This window comes from Caloenas nicobarica, chromosome 14 (assembly GCF_036013445.1).
Source record: "Caloenas nicobarica isolate bCalNic1 chromosome 14, bCalNic1.hap1, whole genome shotgun sequence".
Taxonomy (NCBI): Eukaryota; Metazoa; Chordata; class Aves; order Columbiformes; family Columbidae; genus Caloenas; species Caloenas nicobarica.
This window is the reverse complement of record NC_088258.1, coordinates 4,184,961-4,207,327: the sequence shown is the minus strand read 5'-3', so window position 1 is coordinate 4,207,327 and position 22,367 is coordinate 4,184,961. Positions and strand designations below refer to the sequence as shown.

Sequence of the window (22,367 nt, the reverse complement as noted above, 5' to 3'; positions counted from 1 at the left end):
GACTTGGTGATGACCGACACGTAACCGGGCAGTCGGTGAAAGGGAAACGGGTGCAGGAGGGCACTGGTGTTTAGATTTAATTTTTGGGTGGGTCGTTACGTTGCAATGGTCTTGGGAGGGTGGGGGGGAAGGGATCAAATAAGTGGACCATCCGGGAAAGGGAGGGATACAGCAGAAATGAGGACAGGCAGAAGGACCGATTCCTTTACAAGCTGGTCCAGAAGGAAGCTGCCTGTGGGTCTGTTTCTGGCCTCTGCTGTCACACCTGAAAATCTGAAAGAACTTGTCTCCCGTGGAAATTCCCCAAACAGTCCTGTGAGGGAAATACTGTGCTTTTTATCATAGAATCATAGAAATGTTTGGGTTGGAAGAGACCTTCAAAGGTCATCTGGTCCAAGCCTCCTGCAATGAGCAGGGATGTCTTCATCTAGATCATGTTACTTAGAGCCCTGTCCAGCCTGGCCTTATAATTACTCCTTGTTTGGTTGGTCTTTTTAATTATTATTCTGAAGCAACCAGTCAGACTGAGCTGTCCCTGTGTTGGACACGACCACAGTGGGCGAGCTCCAGCACAGGGTGAAAGCGATGCCCTCGGTGGTGGCTATGAAGAGAAGCGTTCACTCGGACTGTGCGCTCACGTAGCACACTTCTGTCCCTGAGCCCTGCGTTTTAGCTGCTTTTCTGAGAAACTCTCAGCATCTGCAGCACATTTTCACCAAAGATAATGGGGAATAACAAACGTTAAAATCCTACAACCATTCTGACAATCAGCAGCTAGAGAACTTCGCAAACTTAGTGTCCCTGTGAGAGTCTTTCCCTTCTGTGTCCGATCCCTTCACTTGTTCCTGAGGTTCAGCTTTGGAGCTGAGCAGCTGCTTTTCTTAAGGCAGGCTGAATTTCTGATTGATTACAGGACATTTGGATACAATAGACAAATCCCATTCTCAGCTTGTTTCCTTTAGATTTAGGCTGGGCAAATAAAGCAATGTTTTATAATATATATGTATATCGGATTGACTACTCCTCCTGCAATTCGATCTCTTTGTAATCCTTTCAGCACCCAGTGCTCCCAGCTTCTTGGCGTTCTCTGAAATCACTTGCACTACGCTCAATGTGTCTTGGGGCGAGCCGACAGCAGCAAATGGAGTCCTGCAGGGTTATCGAGTAGTCTATGAGCCTTTGGCTCCCGTCCAGGGTAAGAAAGACCTCCGATCATACATATTCATGGGGAAATGACAGAAAAGCACTCTAGTATCCTTTATCTCTGCCCAATTTCCTACTTGTTCCCTGCCATTTTCCAAGAGAAGCCAGGTGGCAGAGGGTAAGTAAAACAATTCTGCTTTTGCCAAAACCATTCAGCAAACTATAATATTGTGGAATATAGCTTTTGTCTGTCCTCTCTCATTTTCTTGCACAAACTGTATTCTGTGTGATTTGAAAAGTCATTTTACTGCCATCGTTACCTGGTACGGGTGAAGAGGAAACTCAGCCTGAAAGTGCCTGATTGTCTCCCCACGTTGTGCTTTGAAATTGCTGACTAGGCTCCATCCCAGAATAGTTGTCAGACACATTTGTGTTGCTTATCACATCAAGTGTCACTTCTGCTATCACAAAGCTTGCCCGGGCATCAAATGTGCTAGTCATCACTGTTACCACTGCCGCTTTTGACAGGGGAGAATAACTGTGATTGAGATTTAGTTGTATCTGTTTACACAGAGTTTTCCAGCAGCATTTTTAACCCAGCACTAGATTTAAGCTAGACCACAACAATGTGGTGGCCACAAATGTTTCATTAATTTGCCAGAACAGCAACAGAGAAGGATTTGGCAATTTCTCTGAAAACAAATGTAAATTTGTTCCAAAAGTAAATTAGAAAAGGTTACAAAGTTTGTGATGGTCTTATTAATATTTTTGTATTCCTGGTAGATCGCCAATAGTTCAATAGGATGTCCAGCTATGGCAGTGTGACAACAGGGAGAGTAATTTCAGGCATTGCCAATCCATTTTAAACTCTTTTCCAAAGAAATAAGAATATCAATCACTTGGATTTGCTTCTTCTGTAAGGAATAAAGATCCATATTGTCTCAATATCCATGTCTCACACACTGATAAAGTTATATTCAGGAATGAAAACATGAGAATAAAAGCACTTGCAGCCTTTACAGCTGGCAGGTCTGAGCACAAAAAGCTAATGCAGAAAGCATTTCTAATTCTGACCAAGAAATGTGCAGAGAGTGTGCAGGAGATTTGGGCTGTTTGGGCATTTCCTGCCTTTTGTTCATTCCTACACAATGTTTAAGAATACATTTTTTCCCCTGAAAATATAGAAGTGTCAGATCATGTTTCCTCTGCATGCATTTGACTTAACATCCTCAGAATCTTTGTTTTCTTTCCTTCTCTTCCCCACCTCTGCCTGCGCTATCTCTGACTCCAGTTCATCTCTCCTTCCTCCCCCTGTAGGAGATTTCTGATGCGAGCAGGGAGGTTATGGAGGGCTTTTCCTCAGATTCTAAATTTTTCCCTAAATTTATTTTCCAGTTTCTACCTATTTGCTCTTGCGCAAACATTTTTCTTTCAGGAAACTTATCTATTTTCCCACCATTGTAAGTAAGCCTTCCCTCGATGCCATAATTTCCCTCCGATAGAAAAGCCATGTTCCTTTATTTAGAGAGCAAGGTGAAGCCAAACTCATTCAAAGACGGAACACATAACGGTGCAGAATGTTGGGGGCTTGCGGGGCTGACAGCTTTTTCACTGCATATTTACACCCATTTGTGGTCTTTGGCTGAGCATCCTCACCGTTACGACACCTCCTGCCTTCCCACTGACAAACCACCACTTAAAACCTGCAGATTTTGCAAAACTTTCTAGCAGCGATCTGTCCTTTAGCACAGTCTTCTCCCTGCTTGACCTTTTATTGTTTAAGCTTTACAGTGTTATGTTTTACACAACCATAGACAACAAAATTGCCCTGGAGGCTTTTTTAACAGTTCCTTTTTTTATGGAACGTAACTTCAAAATGACAAATGCTTCCTGATTTGTCTCAGAAAAATGAAATAGTACACCTAGGGAAGGAGGAAGCACTTTTACTGCTTCCTCATTAACCAAGGAAAGATTCCCTGAGTTATAAATTGTGTCTGGGAGAAAACTTTGAACAGAAATCACTTGGACATTACTCTTTATTTAACTGACAAAAACTGAAAGACACAGCTTGATTTGCATAAAATAAGCATCTGGATTGAAAACTGTATTCCTTCTGCATTTTTCTGGAAAGATAAACTAGCAAACAGCCATCTCGACTGGGAAGAACATTCTCCCATTTCCTAGTTTCTTGGTTTGAGATGTGTTATGTACATCTACAGAACCAGAAAAAATGCCAAAAGGACTCTGTAAATTCAAACTTTCTGTTCTGTAAAATTTTTTATAGATCAAATTCTTTCCATTGGCTTACTTTTAGAAGATTTAAGTGAAAACTAGGGGTTTTATGTTTTGTTTTGAAGTATTCATTGTCACTCTACCCTTTATGCAGCATTGAGAACCTAAACATAAAACTGGGAACCTTGTTGGAGGAAACAGCACTGATTTTAATTCACCCATGTAAGAAAAATTCTTAAGAGAGTGAGTAAAGCGAAACACAAGTCATGACTTCAGCCTTGTTCAAGCTAATTGTGCTTTGATTGCATCCCTGGCGGCAGTGGCATTTATACCCACAAGTTACATGTGAGATATATTAATGTGTCCTTCGTTCTGCATTCACTTGCTAATGGTGGAAATGACAGGACAAGATGAAAGGGAAGAACCTGGCCCTTGTTTCCTCCTGCAGGCAACGTCGCAGGTGACTTGGCAAAGCAGCAGTGGAGAAGCGCTTGCTTAGGAAGCAGTCTGCAACATGCAGTCCTCTTCGTTTACCTCCTCCTTGCTTCCCAGAATAATTAGTGAAGTTGCATGTAGTCTCTTGGTGATTTCCCAGTTGTGTTGTAAGGTTTTTTTCTTGTCAGTACCCACTTATCAAGCTTAAACTCTAATTATACTTATCAGTGCTGAAAATTGGCTATTATCACTACTTAAACTCCAGCTAATTGTAAGAAATACTTTCTTAGCAAACTGTTAGATAATTTTACTTCCCATCTAGATGTAATAAGCTCCACTTGATTTCTTTTTTTGCATTGCAACCTTCTCTTACATTTTTTAATCCCTGTGTGGCTATTCCAGGGGTGAGTAAGGTGGTGACTGTGGATATTAAAGGGAACTGGCAACGCTGGTTGAAGGTCCGGGATCTCACCAAGGGCATGACCTATTTATTCAGAGTGCAAGCCCGAACGATCGCCTATGGACCTGAACTGCAAGCCAATGTCACAGCTGGGCCAGCAGAAGGTAAGTGGAGCCATAAAACCGTATCACAAGCCAGATCAGTTATACAAACGTGGTCCAACAGCGGGGAATAGTGCACTCAGGGCTTAACATGAATTTCTAAGCCAAGGAGAAGTTGAGACACAAGAACTCGGGACATGATTCAGTGCATTTTGCAGCTGCCCATGAAAAACATGTTTCCTTTTTTTCCTGAAATCTAGAAATTTGATATGAATAAACAAAGCAGTGTGAATAAACCACAACACAAATGGGCTAGCCAGGGATTTCAAAGCTGCAGCCTGACAGCGCGGTGCATAATTCTGACTGTACTGCTCTGTGATGGAGTCAGAACTGGAATAACTGGCGAAACCAGCAGAGATTCCTGGGTGTAAAACCAGGAAGAATTTACAATTACTCTCTCCAGACACTTTGGCTTATGCAGAGGGAGAGGTCTGCAAATTTCCTGATATGTCAAGAGGGGCAACAGGCTAAACATCAGCGTTCCCCACTTGGCTCAATATCTGTACCGAAAGAGCTGGTTTTCTTATTTGATTGGTGATTTTGATAAACAGATATGCCCCGCCATAGACAGTGTAAATCAGGAATCCTCTCTAAACGTGGCTGTGGCATCTTCCCAAGCGAATGGGCAGGTGACTGTCCCCACGAACCTCTCCCTGAAACTTGGAGGCTGGTTTCACCTCTGAAGTCAGAAATAGCAGCAGCGATGTGCAAACGCTGCAGATGTGCTAATGGTTAAAATGAGAGTGTTTTATTAACATAGGCACCTGTAAAACCCAGCCATTGATATGTAACTGCTGGTACTAGAACTAGTGAAAAATCAATAGGCTGTTGAGCTGGTTTATGTTGTGTATATGTTGACCAATACTTCTAGATAGTGTTTTCCCCTATATCAGCAGAAGAAATTAATACTGCAGCCTGTGATACCACCACCATTTGCTATTCTCATGTCATCCTTCAGGGTCTCCCGGCTCCCCTCAGGAAATTCTGGTGACAAAATCTGCTTCTGGGGTGACGCTACAATGGACTGAGGGAGATTCAGGAGAAAAACCCACAACTGGGTACATTATAGAGGCACGACCCTCAGGTAAGCCATGGGAAATACGGAGAGCTTGGTGTCATGAGTTCCTTTTCTTCAGTCCATCCTGAAACCTGTCCTGTGGCGGGGAGGTTGTTTGGCATCCCAGTAACATCATGGGATTTTGTTAGAGAATGCTGTCACCAGCCAGTATTAAACCGTTGCTGCTTTATTATGTGGTTTAGCAGATTTTCTTCTCTTTAGCAGTAGTCACAGAAAATTACCCTCAGTGCTCTGGCTTTCACTGTACTACTACACTTGTAAATCATGCAGCTGATGAGCTAATATAGTTAATAATTAAAACTCACTTAAATGCTTACAGTATCTTTCATGTGCAAGGACCAGTAAGTACTTGCAAACTGTATTTTGAGGACCGCAGATAGAAATCTCTCCTCTTCTGCAGCAGAGTACAGCAGCTAATTACTGTTTTACTGTTAATAACGCAGCAAGCACTTTAGCACCACGTACACATCACCTTCCCTATTTGTTCTGCAAGGAGGCTGTTGGAGGAGGAAAGGAATCTCCTCATCACCACAGTTTTTCTTGGAGCTTCCTCAAAGCCCCTTTGCTTCTGAGATTTGCTTCTTACGGAAGCTGCTCTCTGCTTTTTACAGAATGTTCCTAGTTGGACAAGGTCATTTTCAATGTAGACGTATGCTCAAGCCTGTTTGCAGCCTCTCCCAACTTGGTACCCCTTGCAAATTCAATAAACACACACTTTCTGGTAACCAAGTCATTAAGAGAAACCAGTAAATGCTGCCAGACCCCTGTGTAATCTCACGTGATAATTTCCCTCCACGCTGACAGTGAATGTTGATAACCATTCTCCGAGCTCAGTTTTGCAGTTGGTGATGCATCTACCAGATACTTGTTTCACACAGGCTGTGTTTGAATGTCATGGTGTCAAAAGCTTTGCTGAAGTCAGGATAGATGATGTCTGCTCTTTCTCCTCTGTTGACAAGGTCTACTACCCTGTCACAGAAGGAAATTAGACATGATTTATACTTGACATATCCATGTTGGCTGCTTGTTCTTTTTTACCTTCTAGGTGCTTGCACATTGCTTGATTATGTGTTGATTAAATGAATGCTTATCTGTTTGAATATAAAAGATCCTAACTGTTTCTTGTATGTTTCTTGAACGTAAGGTCGCATTTAAAACCAATTATTTTAATTCTGTTCAGCCAGACCAGTAACAAAAGTGTTACCTGCGTTTCTATGGCCGTCACTTGAAGATGCAGCTTTCCATATTTGCATCTGATAGAATTTGCTCTGTAGTGAGGCTCTGCTGTGACCCTAAAATTTCTTTGTAATTTCTGCCATTTAATTTGACAATTATTTTCAAAACAAAGTGAAGGAAAACGTGTACCTTCTCAAAGCACTGGAGTTTCTCATAGCAATCGAGGGGGTTTTTTTAATGACACTGCCGTGCTTCTATTTCCCTTACATCAGCTTATCGATTTCTGCCCCTAGTTCTTCATAGGTAAAAAAATAACCTGTCGTATTTGGAACGGCTTTGTTTAGATAACATGTTAAACCAAAACTGTTAATTGAGGATCACTTACCAGCTAACATTTCCCCAAATGGGGTTTTTTGAGTAAGAATATTTTATAACAGAGGGAAACCTGCAGCCCACGTACAGATTGTCTGCAAGCTGGAAATTCAGCTTGTGTGAATGGTGACGTTGCAAACTCATCCAGTGTTCCTGGATTTGGCTCCCCGTTGGATGTGAACGAACATTTTACAGTTTGTGGCTAAGGCTGTAGGATTTGTGGTCCACTCTTTTTGAGCAGGAAGAAAACAGGCCCTCCAGGGCAGGTCTGAGCTGCATTAACCCTGGGTCACTCCTACTGGCCCCACTCCACTGATCCAGGGACCACACAGAAAAGGTCTTATTCTCCCGCTCTTGCAACCTGACTGTTGAGGCATTTAATTCCTCTTCAGATTATTTTAATCCTATTCATGCTGCTGTAGCAAATGAACTAGGCATTTGTATGCTGGATTCTCATCCTTCATTCTGGTTGCAGCTGTAGGAAGCGTGAAATGTGATCCGGGAGAGGAGACGGACTAATTGGAACGTTTGCTTATGTCACTCAAGCATCAGCTTCCTTTCTGTGCCGCTTTTCCTCCTCATCTCTGCACGGAGGAGTTTGAAATCTGAATTACGAGCTTAACAAAAGCAGGGAACTAATTCCTCCTGTCAGGGCTGGTCATTCAGAGCAGCTTCTGTTTTAATATAATTCTAAGAAATTTCTTCTGCATGTTGATTTATATGGGTAGTAGAGCATGGATTGGAGCAAGTTTTGTTTTTAAGGAGTTGTTGTCCATGAGAGGAGCAGTTGACTTGTGCCCTTCACATAAAATCAAGGAAGCAAAAGATATTCATCCTTCTGAGATCAAAAAAGGGGCATTGAACAGACAGATGAAAAGCTTTAGCTTGTTGCCAATATTTAAATGCAGTACCACTACCTTAGTGTTTCACATCTCAAGTGTCATCTATTATAGGCCTCATTACCCCAAAAGTTAAATGCTGTATCATCTCATTTGCCCTACTGTAGCTCCCTGCCAAGACTCTTCCGTCAGAGTACGAGGGTGGCTTTCTGTCAGAAATGGCAAACCCTACCCCCTGTGCTCACTTCCCGTTGAATTTTTCGTTGCCCTGCTGTGTCTCCCAGGGCTCCGGCTGCCCTGCTGGGTTTAGCAATGGCGGCAGCAGGCAGCTGAGATTGTTCATTTGATCTCCCCGGTTCTCTCCTGGATTTACGGAAGGTGACCGGGCTGACTACCTCCTCTGCATTTTCAATATACTCAGGCATGGGGATGGAGCAGGCGAGCCAATATTTTTTCCAGAGTGATCTGTGCTAGAGGAAGACATTACAGAAACAGAAGAGTTTTTCTTTTCCTTCAACTTCTCTGCCCCCAGAGCAATGGATTCCAGTTTTTGTGCATTACAAGAAACGCAATTAAGCAGCCTCTGTCGCTGCCGCCATGAACACTCCCTGGACATCAACTAGGCTGGATAAGGAGCGGGTATTAGATCGTGTCCTCAGTTTTTACATACAGGGGAAAAGTCAGAAACGGCACGGTGATGTTAAGGTTCCCAGTGCTGCCGGAGGGAGTGGAGAAGCTGGTTTTGCCCCTCTTTTCTTACCCCCATGCCACATCCAAGGCTCGTCTCTCCGGACTGTGCTTTATTGGTGGGCACGTGGCCTGTAAAGTACTAAGCAGTCACACAGACATTCCTTCCCAGTTATCTCCCATCTAAAAAAGCCTCTGACCCAGGACAAGCTGATATAGATTTCTTCTTCCACTTCCTCTTCCCATGGTGTGCTTTGGGATTTTTTAGTTTGCTTTTCCCAAGCAGGGGATGACTTAAGCCCAGTGGGAGGGAATTGCATCTTAACATCCTTCAAATAATAGTGTTTCTAGCAGTCTGGCTGGCATGAACAGGCCCATTAAACCTCACATCAGCCACAAATTGTGAGCTTAGGACATAGACAAGTTAGGAAAGTGTTTGCTTTTTCTCCCTGAGATGGTCAGTTCTGTGAAGGCAGTAGATGTCTGGAGAAAAACCATCTGGTTGGAGTGGGGATTGTCATCCCCAGAAATGCTGGTTCTCGCTTCCCACACCCCGAGGGCAGATCTCACTTTAGTTTCCTTTCTGGTGTCTTGAGTATTGTTTTTATGTTTTCTTCCTTTTCTGTTTACTTTTAAATAAATGAGGGAGTGCAGTGTCAAACATGGACACAAACCAGCAAAAGTCAGTAAATTCAAAGTGAAGGGTGCAGCTGCATTGCTGGCATCTGCCATGGGGCCTTTGGTTCACTTCTGCTCGTGAACGACTTGTCGAGGCTGACAGTTTGTCAGCCTTCACTTCCCATTCTTGTCCTTTCGCTAGTTTGCATGATAATCCAGCCCTTTGCCTCTGACAAATACAACCACATTTTAATTTTGTCCTGTGTAGGAGGGACACTACCCGCATTCAGCCAGTCCTTAACTCTCAGCAGCTTCTCCCCTCATAAACCTCCTAATGTGTAATTAGGAGGTTTTATAGCATGGCTCTCCACTTATTCCAAGAGGGGCAGGCTCAAATAACTGACAGCTTTCCATCTTCCCAGCCGCAGCACAGCGGCTGTTTGTTAGTGGCCTGAGCTAGCAGAGCCGGGAGCCTTCGTTACTGACTGTCAGTTTTATTCAGCATGGAGACCTCGATTAATTGTCCATGAAGCCAGGCTGGCCTGGGGGTGCCGTGCGTGGCCAGAGCCCGTGGGGCTGGTGCTGGGCCCGGAGGGTGGTTGGCGCAGCCTGGACATCGTCTTTAGTCGGAGGTGGTTTCACCTTCCCCTGTCATTCAGATCTTCTCGCCACGCACGTGCCTCGCTCCAAAATTGGATGGGCAAGTCAGGGCTGGGGGATGAAGATCAAATCTCACGTCAGCAGGAAATAAGGTTGGGACAGGGTCTGGTGAAGTGTTTAAAGGAACAGGAAGCAATGCCTCCGAGTGCCCAGTGAAAGGCCATACGAAATGAAGAAAGAGATGCATTTGCAGCAGCACCCCCGCATCCCTGCTGCCAGCTGTGCCGCCTCTCTCAGGCATTAGCCGGGGTGGGCTGGGACTGGCTGAGCCTTGTGCCTCTTTGCAGGAGTCCGGTGTTGCAAACTTTTGCTTTTCCTGATGGTTTCTTTGAGTTAATACCCAGTTGATATCCCACCCACGGCATGTGCATCTTTCTTCCTTAAACTGGGTGGAAAATACTGTGTACAGTGTACTAATGATTTTCTACTGAACTTAAAGGCAAATCTTTGCTATCATAGGTGACCTTCTAATGAATTCTCTTTCAGCTGAACTTCTAACATTTAGACCAAACCTAGTTTTGAGGGATAGGGGAAGAGATGCAGGGAATGAATTCACAAGCTTGTGTTTAATATTTAATCCCGAAGTTCACCACTGAACTAAAACGCTTTTTTAGTTTGGAAATACATGATCGTGATCTCTGTCTACTAAAAGAGGCCTGAATATTCCAGATGGAGAGAAGATGAATTAATTGGGGCTCTGGAATTCCTGTGAGACAGGAATCCCTCCAAAGAAACGTCCAGCCTTTGCTGCCCCACGCCATCGCCACCATAGTCAAAGGGACAGACATGTGGAAGTGCAATATTTTCCCAACTTATTGCAAGCTTTACAGAGTGATTAAATTAGCACTTCTTGGTCTGTTGGATATTCTGCACTATGCACCCTGATAGGTTTGAGAAAATGAGTAAGAAAGTGCATGTGTGAACAGTTGCGTTTGTTGCAATGAGTGTCGAACATTCATTTTTATTGTTGCTTTTTCTTCCACCATTTAAGTGGCTTTCAAAGCAAACAAATTGCTTTTCAGACAATTCACAATGGGCTCAAATTCTCTTATTGCTGTTTACAAATGTGTTTATGAAAGCTCAGGCAATTCTAGCAATTAGGGCAATATTTTATGGTCTGAGATGCATCTTCCTCATGTCGTTGGTTGCAACAATCTAACTTTGAAAATGCATCCCTCACTCCACCCTCTTCAGAGAAACTAAATCCCAAGCTGCCTTTTTATTACCTTGTAAGTTGATGTGGTAGAAATAATCTCGCCTTCTATTGCCTGCTAAAAGGGAAGTCAATATTTTATCTCTTGTTTTATAGCCATTGTAATATCCAACTAATACATAACAATGGAACATTATGATAACTTCATTATACTCTGATCATGCTGGTGAATAATATATTGGTCTGAATTTTAAGCATGACAGAAAAATTACCTATTTTTATTGTTCTTCAGTATTTCTCAAATGTAGCTGAAACAATACATTTCAGCCTGCTTTTTGCATCCGCTGAGACTGCCAATCCTCATGATCAGCAACGATGTAGTTTGGGGGTTGTTAGTCATTGTGTGTGTCGCTAGATGTGCAGCACGGTACAAATTACTGAGCCAATATTTACTGATGCCAAAGTTAAAACATTCACATGGAAATGCACCTGCAGTGTTAATCAATCCATCTTTGCTGCTATTCCCCGTTGCACAGAAATAGGCTAAGGGCCAAATTTTGCTCTATTACACCAGCACAATTCTGGAGTCGCTGTTGTGACTTCAATTAGTCTACAGTCAGGTAAATGCAAAGTAAATGAGAACAGATTCCGGCCTTTCATTGCAGCAGCAGAACAAGTCGCCGAGGGTAGTGCTGCTGGCTCCTGCTTTGTTGTTACCTTGATAACACCTCAAGCTACAGAAGACATGCTGGTGCTCGAATCTCACAGTGCAGAGGGCTCTTCCTTCAAAGCAGGCAGCTCCTGCGCTCGAGTCAAATCTATCCAGAGGTTATCATCGTGTTCCTATTGCTGTGGGACATGCAGAGAAAAATAGGCCTTGCTCGAACAGCTTTGATAACTATAAGTAGAAGCCCAATGGGATACCTGTGAGGTCAGATCTGTAAAAGCTACGTGGACTTAGGCTAGCTGAGAGTCTGGCCCCATGCGTAGCCAGTAGCTCCAGTTTGTCAGCGAAAGCGCTGCGCACCAGTTTGTACTAAAAAGCAGTCCCTTCAGATTAAAGTGTGATTCCTGCACTGAAAATTATTGACTGGCATTTTTGATTATAGTTGGGTTTGTTCTTACTGGTAACAGCATCCATCTTGTTGAAAGTTCTTTCCATTGTAGTGAAGTCAGTATAAGATTATGGGTTGGATCAGGGACCAGAATGGTGCTTGGTGAGGATCAATGTCAGTAGGGCTGTTGAGAACTGAGATTACCCTACTGAAACACTCTCATCAGGATTTAATCTATAAACTTTGAGAAGTTTATAGAATCACAGAGTCATTTTGGTTGGAAGAGACCCTCAAGGTCATCACGTCCAACCATTAACCCACCCCTGGCACTGCCCCACGTCCCTGAGAACCTCATCTCCGTCTGTTCAACCCCTCCAGGGATGGCGACTCCACCACTGCCCTGGGCAGCCTGTTCCAATGCCTGACAACCCTTTCTGGGAAGAAATTTTTCCTAATATCCAATCATAATACAAACAAAACCTCATTCCTGTTTAAAGAAGCGTGGCACAGAAGTGCAGTGCCTGCGGTCTCGCTCTGCGGGCTGTGTCACGCTGCGGGCCAGCACGTGGGAAGGACATATCACCACTGATATTCCGAAGCAAGTAGCGCTCCAGTGACACGAGTCCACCAGGCACCAGTTCACATAAGGCCACAGTACTTCCCGCCAAGACCCAAATTTTACATTAGTTTGCAAAGCCTAGCCTACACACCAGGATAGATTTGCAACGTAAAACCCAGCCAGAACCTGTGCAATCAGGACTCGTTAATGTAGCAGGCTGCTTTGGGTTTACTTATCCTGTCAAAGAACAGGCTGCGGTGACATTACCTGATGAGGAGGGACCCAGATGGCTGGCAGCTGCTCCAGCCAGCTCAGGTCACTGTGGGTGCTGCTGCAGATTTTAGAGGAGACCTCTTCCATCTGGGCTATTACAAGCCCCCCATCCGGAATAAATGCCTTTACAGATGGGGTCTTGCAGGGCATTCTGACATTTTTGTGTATCACTGAGCAGCCTTCAGGTAAGTGTGTCCATGGCCTCTGATTGAAATGCACAATTAGGGACAATTTTTTTTCAATGGGCAAAAGGAAATGTCAACTCGCACGGCTCATGCCATTTCTCTCCTTGCTGCTCTTCTAGACGAAGGACTGTGGGACATGTTTGTGAAGGACATCCCACGCAGTGCCACCTCCTACACGGTCGGCCTGGACAAACTCAAGCAGGGTGTGACCTATGAATTTCGGGTGGTGGCTGTCAATGAATTTGGCTATGGAGAACCAAGCGTTCCCTCTGTGGCAGTATCAGGTAAGCATGGATTTTTTTTTTTAAGATCCTTTCCAATGGAATTTCTTGGGGTTGGGAGGGAGAAAGAAGAAAAAAATACACTAACCCAAATGCCCTAGTTGCAACAAATAATCATGGGCAGCTTGTTTTCACTTGTTTTAGGATAAAACCAAAGTACTATAGCGGTGAATCAAGGCTTGTTACTACAGTGTGCTTTACTCTCAGGAGGAAAAAATGCATGTGTGTCATTTTTAAGTTAGACAAAGAAGCTTCTCAGGAATTTCAAGAGTGTTTTAATGGAAGTTCTTTTGCCTAAGACTAATTTGCACAATCTACAATTCATTTGCTTTTTCTCCTTTCCTCTCCTAGTCTGTTGTTTTGTTTACTTTGCTTCCTTCTTTTTATTCCCAGGGTTCTCTGATGAACATTTTCAGTGCTATTTTGTATTTAGCTCTCAAAAATGTAGAAGTGTAGTTTCACAAAATTATTCCTGATATCCTCTATGCTGGCAGTTCCAGTATGGTGTGATGCCTCCAGTCCCCCTTCCTCAGAGCAGCTTGTTGGTGATGCTCCCGGCCTCTTCCCACCCTCCTCGCTATCTTGTGCTTCTTCCCTGTAAACAGGGCCTGTGGCCTAAACGTGCTTCCAAAATCCCTTTGAGCAGCCCAGCACTCCGGTTTTCTGAAGGAACTTCAAGACCTCACAAAGCAAATTCCGCTCAGCTTTGCCGTGTCTGGGCAGCTCAAGTTCAAAGCCCTGTCGTGAAGTGGGAGATCTTGCCTCATGAAAGCTTTGCTCAGGTCTCCTCTTACCCTTTGCAGAGACAACTGTACTCCAGGTTGCTTTTGAGCAATAGGTTTCATCCTTGGTGTGTCAGCAAATACAGAAGAGAGGAATGAAAGAACCCGATAAAGTGGCTTTGTGATTCAAAATTCTGGAGAGTCCTGAGAACCTGGCAATGCTCCAGCTTCTGGAGTGGCTTTTATCTCTTTGCTTCTCCAGTGAAAAGCATAAACACCATTCAACAGCTACCCAGCAGGCAAGAGTAGTAAATGCTGCTGTCGCCATCACGGCTGCGTTTGTCCTTGCACAATTAACCACTTAGCCTGTGAGAGCTGTCTATGGATCGCGGTGTGAGTGCTACCCTTGCTTTTCTCCTTCAGGACAAGGGCAGACACAACTCACTTCAAACACCAAGACTCAGTGTTTTTCCTATCTGTGATTTCACAGAGGCTCTAACACAATGTAAAGGGTCAGTAATCATGTCAGTCTTCCTTTTCCTGGATGACATTATTCCTCTGAAGCTCAGCATGCAGCGCCTTGTGATGCTTTTTATAAATAAACTGCTTGTTTGTAAGTTCTCCACTTGAACAGAACTATTTAATTCACCTCCTTTTGATGCTTCAGTGTTCATCTCAAATTGCTGCATGAAAGTAAGAGGTTTCCATTGAGATTCACAGTCATAAAAGTATAAGGCGTTTTAGGCTGGCCACTTCAGCTAGCACAGGGAGGTATAAATTGCGCTGAATCTGCTCAGCCCAGCATGGCTTGTGCAGTTTGCCTTTAGGACTTTATTGGCCTGGACTGGCCTCCTAGCACAGACAGATCGTCGGTACTTTTTGCTGCTGCAGAATACCCAGTGATCTGAAACAAATTTGAGCTCATATCATCAAGCTTTCAACAGACTTGTGTTTAGATTTAGGGCTCAGGGCAGTTGGGGAAAGAGAGTGTTCAGTGATAGTCAGGGGTTTGGTTGAAGTTGATCTCCTGGCATCGCCCATTCCTACCAGGTGTTCTTCTGCCTTATGGACTGCAGGGAAATTCTATACAACGGCTGGCAGTAGCATTTTTTCACAAAGCTGAAGGATGCTGACAATAAGAGTAACACCACTAGAAAATAGCATTACCTATTACTTTAAACTAAGGCTGGCAAGATAACTCTAGAAAGGGCAAATTAGTATCATTTTGTGTCTCCAGTTGAGGTCAAATGGGGTGAAATTACTTGAGATCGCACAAAATCTAGGGAACCAAATTGATATCCATGTACTGCACATCAGGCTTGGCTAAGCTGATGGGGAAACAGGACAGACTAGCAGTGCATGTTGGAAGCTGAAGTTAATGGAGATACTGAAAGACACTGAACCAAGTGTACTTTGTTCCCTGGCACTAGCTGTATTTTTCAAAGAGCCACTGAGCAGCATTTTGGCGAGGCAAGCCTCTTAAAAAGTGGAATAGTCATGGGTCATGACAAATATATTAGCGGTTCCTTTGGCCCAGGCAGTATTAAGCACACTGCAGTAGTCCAGGAAAGCAGATGTGCAGATCTGTGGGAACAAACCTCCCTCTCTTCCCTTGGTGATAACTTCTTCTTAGCTAAGGGATTCTGGAGCGCTGCTCTGGGTGTGTGAAAGCTGCTTGTGGAGGTGTTGGAGCTGTGATATGCTCCTGTTCTTTTTGCCTTCTGAAGTGTCAGCAAGCCTCTGCAAAGTCTGATTGCCCAGTACAGTGTGTTACCTCCTTTGAACACCTCTGTCTCCTGAACAGTATTATGGATGCTGTGGGGCAGAAGGGGAGATTCTGAGGGAGCACGAAGAAGGATTCTTATTTGGGTTTTTTTGCTCTTTCAGCACAAACAGAAACCCCTTTCTACGAGGAGTGGTGGTTTCTGCTGGTGATGGCTCTCTCAAGCGTGATCCTCATCCTCCTGGTGGTGTTTGCATTGGTTCTGCATGGCCAGAGCAAGAAGTACAAGAACTGCAGCACAGGTAAGACATTGGCTCCATGCTGTGCACACGCTCTCAAGAGCTGTGAGAATGATAAATGTCTTCACTTTGAACCCCTGATTTCAGCAGAGTGGGCACGGTAGGTATTTTGTTTGGCAGAAGACTCAGATCTTTTTACTGTCTGGCTTGGTAGAAATGGCTTTTGCCCGCAGCCATACTGGGCAAAGGGTGCTTGATCTTACCAGGTTTTGGATGCTAACCAGCCGTGGGCTTGGACAGGACAGCGTCTGGAAGTCCCAGAGACGGCAGCAAAAGCCAAGGAGTCTGGGTCAAATGCTTGGCAGAAGACCACAAAAAATGAATGAGCTGAGACTTCATTTAGCTTTGTCATCATTCTCTGATAGATGGGGAGAAGGGGAAAGATTCTGCTCTTCCACGGCTGTACCCAAATATTCTAGGTCTGTATGTGCAAGGACTAGATCACAAATACTTAAATAGTGCCCTGCGTCTGGCATTCATTCCCTAAGCCAAGCTGCACTTGCTGGGCTGGGGCCCAAGCAGGCAGGAGGTGTCTTGATTTTCTGGACCTGGTAGACTTTAAGCTTTGAATTTTCCATTAGTCACAATTTTTACTAGTCTCCATTCTGAAGGGAAGCAGGAACAACCCACTCTACAACTAGGAATGTTAAAATAGTCCCTTTCAAAACGCCCAGTTCTTGAGCTCTGAATATTGTTTTTACCTTTTCTTCTCCTGATATAATAAAGTCATGGAAGGGTTGTTCACATGTATGTTTCTCTGATAGCCTACTCCACCTCCAGCAAGAAATTGCTCTGATGCCAGGAGGTGCCAAAAAAGACACATTAATGAGCAGGATCAGGTGGATGGGTCTTTGCGCTACCCATTCTTAGGGATTAATGTAATGAAGGAGACTTCCAGGCAGTATTTAGTAATTCAGTCCCAAAGCGAAGATCTTTTCTTTCTTTATAATTGACTTCTAACAAGTGTTAGAAAATCAGATTTCGGTCCTGTGAGATACAAGATGTATGAATACCGTGGCATTTTACCAGGTTAATACTATTACAAATTTGTATGCATAGCTCATAGGAAATCTCTCATTTGCTTAGTTTTTCTCTGTGTTGGGGGACAGACAGGAAAAGACAAGTCTGACCTGTAGTGTCAGGTATCAGTGTTCACACTAAGTTTTTATGTAGCACTGAAATTGAAACTGAGGATAAAGTACCTGTCTGCTGCGAAGCGGCAATACGCAACCAGTCCTTCTCCCTGCGACATGAGCTAAGCTCACACCTTTGGGATTAAAAGAATGAGTGTGGGAGAGAATAAGCCCTTGTTGTATTTGATCACAAGAAATAATATACTTTGCTGTATTTTCCCTTCTTCTCCCAGTCCCCTGTCCTTTTCCCTGCCTTACATCGTCCAGTGATTTTTCGCATCTATATCTTATCCTCATTACAGCTCTGACATCTCTTTCCCATTTGCTGTTCACTTACCCTACCTGTCTCTTGCTTTCTTTCCTGTCTTTTTTTTTTTCTCTTTTCCTCTTTTTTTGCCTTTCCTAGTTTTACTTTCTCTTGCTTTACTTCAGTCAGCACGAATGACATTCGTGGCACCTGATGTAGGACATCTTCACTGGCCACCTGAATTAGTCACCCGGTTTCTATTTATAGTCAAAAGACAAGAATAAGCACTTTTGGAGCACAGTTTATCTGCACTACTTTAGATACCTCTGAGTGAAATGCATCCATCCGTGATTCCTTCTTTCCCCTCTTTGGGCTCCCTCTGCCTATTCACCCTCCTGATAAGCTCCTCTCCTTCACTCTGATCGTACTCATTTGCCAGAAGAAAGGTAAATAGATTTTCAAATAATTAATGATGTCGTAAAACACAAAGAAGAAGTTAACTCTTACAGTTGTATTTGGGGGAGAAGTGCCTTTGTTTCAGCTGAATCTTTCATTGCCTGGCTCAAGGTAAAACTATCTCCAATGTAGAAGAGTCGGTCACCCTGGATAACGGAGGCTTCACTGCTCTGGAGCTCAACAGCAGACACCTGAACATCAAGAGCACCTTCTCAAAGAAGAATGGAACCAGGTAAGAAGCTGGGAGCACCATGCTCTTGGAAATGGCTTTTTATCTGGCTTCAAGCAACTGTTAAATAAATGAAGGGGAGAGACCATTGTCTGGAGGATCTAAGGACAAGATTCTGGCTTCTGTTGTGTCTTTAATTATGTCATTTCAGAGACATTACAATATCCCAAACACTCTTTACGTTTCCTAGGTCTCCTCCTCGCCCAAGCCCCGGGGGGCTGCACTACTCAGATGAGGATATCTGCAACAAGTACAACGGAGCCGTGCTGACCGAGGGCCTGGGCCTGAACGAGAAGCCCTTAGAGGTGTCAGAGTCGGAGGTAAGAGTTCCCCTTGCCTTGCCAGATGTTGCCCAGTCACTGCGGACATTCGTTTTCCCGATGAACACTGGCAAATTTTGAAGTCCCAATCCCATACCTGCATTGTACTGTGGTGTCATTGTTTTTCTGTCTTGGGGACTTTTAAATGTCCAATTTACCAGGCTATTTGCATTGCATCTTACAATTAAAACGTCAAAGGAAAAAAATCACAAGCAAGACCCAAGCAGGGCAGATTCCAGACCCGGCCTTGACAGATACTCACAGTTTTCCAGTGTTAGGTAGAAGTGCAATCGGCCAGGCAGCGTGTGCTGACCTCTCTGGAAGCGGCTGCACATCACCCTCTGCCTGGGGGCTGCAAACTTGGAGCACTTCTGGGAAAACATGTATATATATATGCTGCAAAATAACCAGCTGGCTGGAGCCAATGTCTGGATGAGGTCGCAGGTGGGACACACTTTGGATTGTTGCGTTGACTGCAGTATGGGATGTGGCTTGAGGTTTTCACAGTGCCATTTGTAGACAGCTGCAGCAAAAACCAAGATTCAGAAGAGTGGTCTTGCGTGGTGATAACTGCTGCCTCTGTTACAGAGGGAGTAAGTGGGCCATGAGTAACCTGCCAAGGAGCACATGGCAGTGAGAGCCCAGCATCTGAGTTTTTGAACACCCCAGCCCACAGCCTTAATCTAACTCAAGAGGAGCCTTCTGGGTTGCCTTTAGACTCTGTTCTCCAAGGAAGGTGGGTGTGTGCTGGCATTATCCATCTGGCAATGCTCCATCTGGTGTCTTGTATGCTCTTTAAGAAAAAAGGAAGTACTTGTGGTCTGTAAAAGGCCAACAGTGGCCAGAGGTGAATATTCAGACTTCCAGGAATATCCAGAAAGGTAAATCTGTCTCTAAAATCATATGTTGTCAGCCGAGATCCTGACGAATCTGAACTGACAGCGCAAGAAGCGAGCAGTGGGCCAAACCACTCCAAACCTGACCCTTCTAGCAAGAATAAATCAAGAGCAGCAAGCAGTGAAAGAAGATGACAGTTTTCATCTGTAGCTTTTCTGCACCTGCAGCTACAGCTGCTTTTCCTGGCTACCTTGCTCTCACCTCCTGCTAATTACCACGGACAGCCTGCTGCTTCTTGCTGCCCCGTGGCCGACCCGGCGCGCCGGCAGCTTCCCTTGGTGTAGCTCAAGCTGCTGCCTATGCAATGCACAAGCGTTACCCTCCAGATTAAACCCATAGTGCTTTGGTCATGTCACTGTAACAACTCAGCATTAAACCTGTCATTAAAACAGTTTGCTGAGCATGATCATGAATTTAGCACTGGCACCTTTTGACATTAATTTCAATGCCCCGTGTGGTATTTCCTGGTAATGCGCAAAAGTCTACTTGGAGGGTGTCATTACTGCCTTCTCTATGCACTGTTTGTACAGCATAGAAGAAAGTGATTTTTGTTTCTTTTTCTCGGGCTATTATTAATATTATTTATTTACTGTGCATTGCAGTCGAGCCTTAAGGTCTCAGTTGAGATTCTAGTGTTTTTGTGAATCTGTGTGTGTATGTGAGTATGTGAACAAAATGTGCCTCCTGTTTTTCCTTGGAGTTTAGATATGCAGCCCTTCTGTGTTATGTCTTTGATGCTGCCTTTTTTTTTTTTTCTGGTGGGGCGTGCTTTTAGGCATGAAATGTTAATGTGCTCCCAGTAGAGGTAGCAATAGGAGACGCTGCCTTTTGATCAGCCTGAAAATGCTGTTTGCGTTGGCTGATGCAGACAGGAGTTAGGGGTGGGATTGAGCAGAGGTGAGTATAGATGTTTGACCACCCTCTTTTCAAGTACTCCTGTACCTATTAGTTCTTATTTGTCTTCTCTGTTCTTTTTGTTTCTATTCTCAAAAGAGATCTTAACAGACAAGCTCTGTTTGCCGAGTATTTCGGAATTTCCATCTCTCAGAAATGTTTCCCATTATATGAAGAGTTAAAGATATCTTTTTATTTAAGAGCTCTGCACAGGTTTGGTCCTCTGCAGCAAAGGGGGTCTTAGCGCTCTTTTCCTGTAATACATCTTTGCATGGATCTCAAATTCCACTCAATACAATGCACGTGAGGGCAGGCAGGGCCAAAACCCGTGCTTGTGCTTTCAATCCGCATGTCATCTTGTTGCTGCTTAGTCTTACCCCTCTTGCCTGAGGTGTCAAGATTTTATATGGAAAAGGCGGAAGCTCACTAGCTTCAGTTCTCATGGGGTTCACTGAACATGAAGAAGTGTGCGAGAAACTCTTGGGCTGACTGACTGCGCTTAGAACACAGCTGCCTGGGAGCCTTCCTCTGAGCTCCCTCCTGATGGGGAGAGCACGACAGAAACAAAGAAAATCAAGCAGACCCAGGCAGAACCTTTAATATTCATAAATCAAGTGGTTAACGTACTCCATGTCATGAAAGCCAAGCACCAGTACTGTTAATGAGGTTAAAGTAGTTTAATTGGCAGGTATGGAGCAAGAGAGTGCTAAGAGTGTAATTTGGAAATGATTAATAATAATAGGCTTTTAGATAATGAGTCAAGTGGATGAGACTCTGGACAGATAATCTGAAGAAACTTGGTGTTCACCATGTACAGAAATTTGATGATATATCTGCAATGTCACCCAGCCATGGAAAAGCAGGGGAAGGGAGGGTGGTGGTGTGTGTTTGTTCATTCTCAGATGTCCTGATGGTCTCCTAAAAGTGGTTTTCAGGAGATCATATTCTCACAGTTTGCACATACTGTCAGTCAGTGCTGAATGCTGCCCATGCGCTGTTCTGCAGTCTGACTGCCTTTTGCTTTCTCAGCTCTGTGGGGAGATATTATAAATTTCCACTTAACGCTTAATAGGGAATATGATTTAACTTGTTTCCGATAAAGCTCTCCAATGACTTTAACAAGTTAGGCACCATGTGGAAACCATCTGCAGGTGACACATTAAATAAGCAAGGGTTCCCGTGTCCGGTGAAATCTATTTGCCTACTAGGTTACGTTGTCTCTTTTACAGTACATTCATTTCATGTCAACCAAAAGAAACTGCTGCCATCTACATTTTTAGAAGTAATCTCTTAAGGTTGTTTCTTAGGCAGTCACTTAAAAAAAAAAAAAAAAAAAAAGATAATTGAAACTATTTTCAAATTTCCCATTGACTGACCTAGCCAACTCTGGTCACTCTGAACAGCATTTGTGCAATTTGTGCTAAATAAAACACTTAAATAGCATCTCGTTTTGTGTATTTGTCGTTTCGTAGGCATCATGCACCTTTGGTTGACAACCTGTAATGTCACTGCACACCCAATCACGCCCCAGCCTATGGAGGTTTCCAAGGTAACAAAGCCACAGTCGCAGGGAAAACAAAGCAAAAAGCCCTGCAGCATTTCTATTTACTCAATAGTTTAAAAATCACTAAAAAGTAATCCTTTAATATAAGCTGTCCGTATTCTCATGCAAAACAGGTTTATCTTGCTACTCTTTGATTGTCATCAGGGCGGAGAGGGATGTGGGATGGCAATTTAGAGAATTCTGTGCTGGGAAGAGTGATTATTAGCTCGTTGCTCAGAGCAGACCTTAGAAGATACTTCAGAAACATGGAGGAATAGTCAGTTCCTGCCTGTTCTGAAGGAAACAAAAAACCCCACGTTGTATCAACACTAACAAGTAGGTTATCTTTGCCAGCATCAGTGCTAATGATGGTGAAAGGCTGATGTTAGTGCAGCTGGATATGTTTCATGAAAGTCGCTTCTGAAAGGCACTGGCCTTATTTATACCGAATCAGTGTTCTCTTTCATTTGGTGTAATGGACTAATTAGTGGACAGATTATCAGCAGGTGGTATTGTTTTAAATTCCCTCTTTGTGTTCATGGCAAGTCCAACTGACACAGTATTTCAAATGGCAGCAGCCCACCTAAAAGTCTTCCC

At 43.9% G+C, this 22,367-nt stretch overlaps 1 protein-coding gene across 3 annotated transcripts in view; it reads left to right on the top strand.

Moving 5' to 3' along the window:
• The window catches only part of SDK1 (sidekick cell adhesion molecule 1), a 387,985-nt gene that overhangs the window by 356,294 nt on the left and 9,324 nt on the right, over positions 1-22,367 (top strand). The window contains exons 37-44 of one of the 3 annotated variants that reach the window (XM_065644570.1): positions 1,058-1,195; positions 4,213-4,374; positions 5,330-5,455; positions 13,146-13,310; positions 15,917-16,054; positions 17,999-18,119; positions 18,307-18,436; positions 19,025-19,103. In XM_065644570.1, coding sequence (XP_065500642.1) covers positions 1,058-1,195; positions 4,213-4,374; positions 5,330-5,455; positions 13,146-13,310; positions 15,917-16,054; positions 17,999-18,119; positions 18,307-18,436; positions 19,025-19,033 — 989 coding nt within the window. In that variant the 3' untranslated portion in view covers positions 19,034-19,103. Of the gene's footprint in view, positions 1-1,057; positions 1,196-4,212; positions 4,375-5,329; positions 5,456-13,145; positions 13,311-15,916; positions 16,055-17,998; positions 18,120-18,306; positions 18,437-19,024; positions 19,104-22,367 lie in introns of those variants that run through there. The other 2 variants (XM_065644569.1, XM_065644568.1) reach the window with 2 other exon arrangements.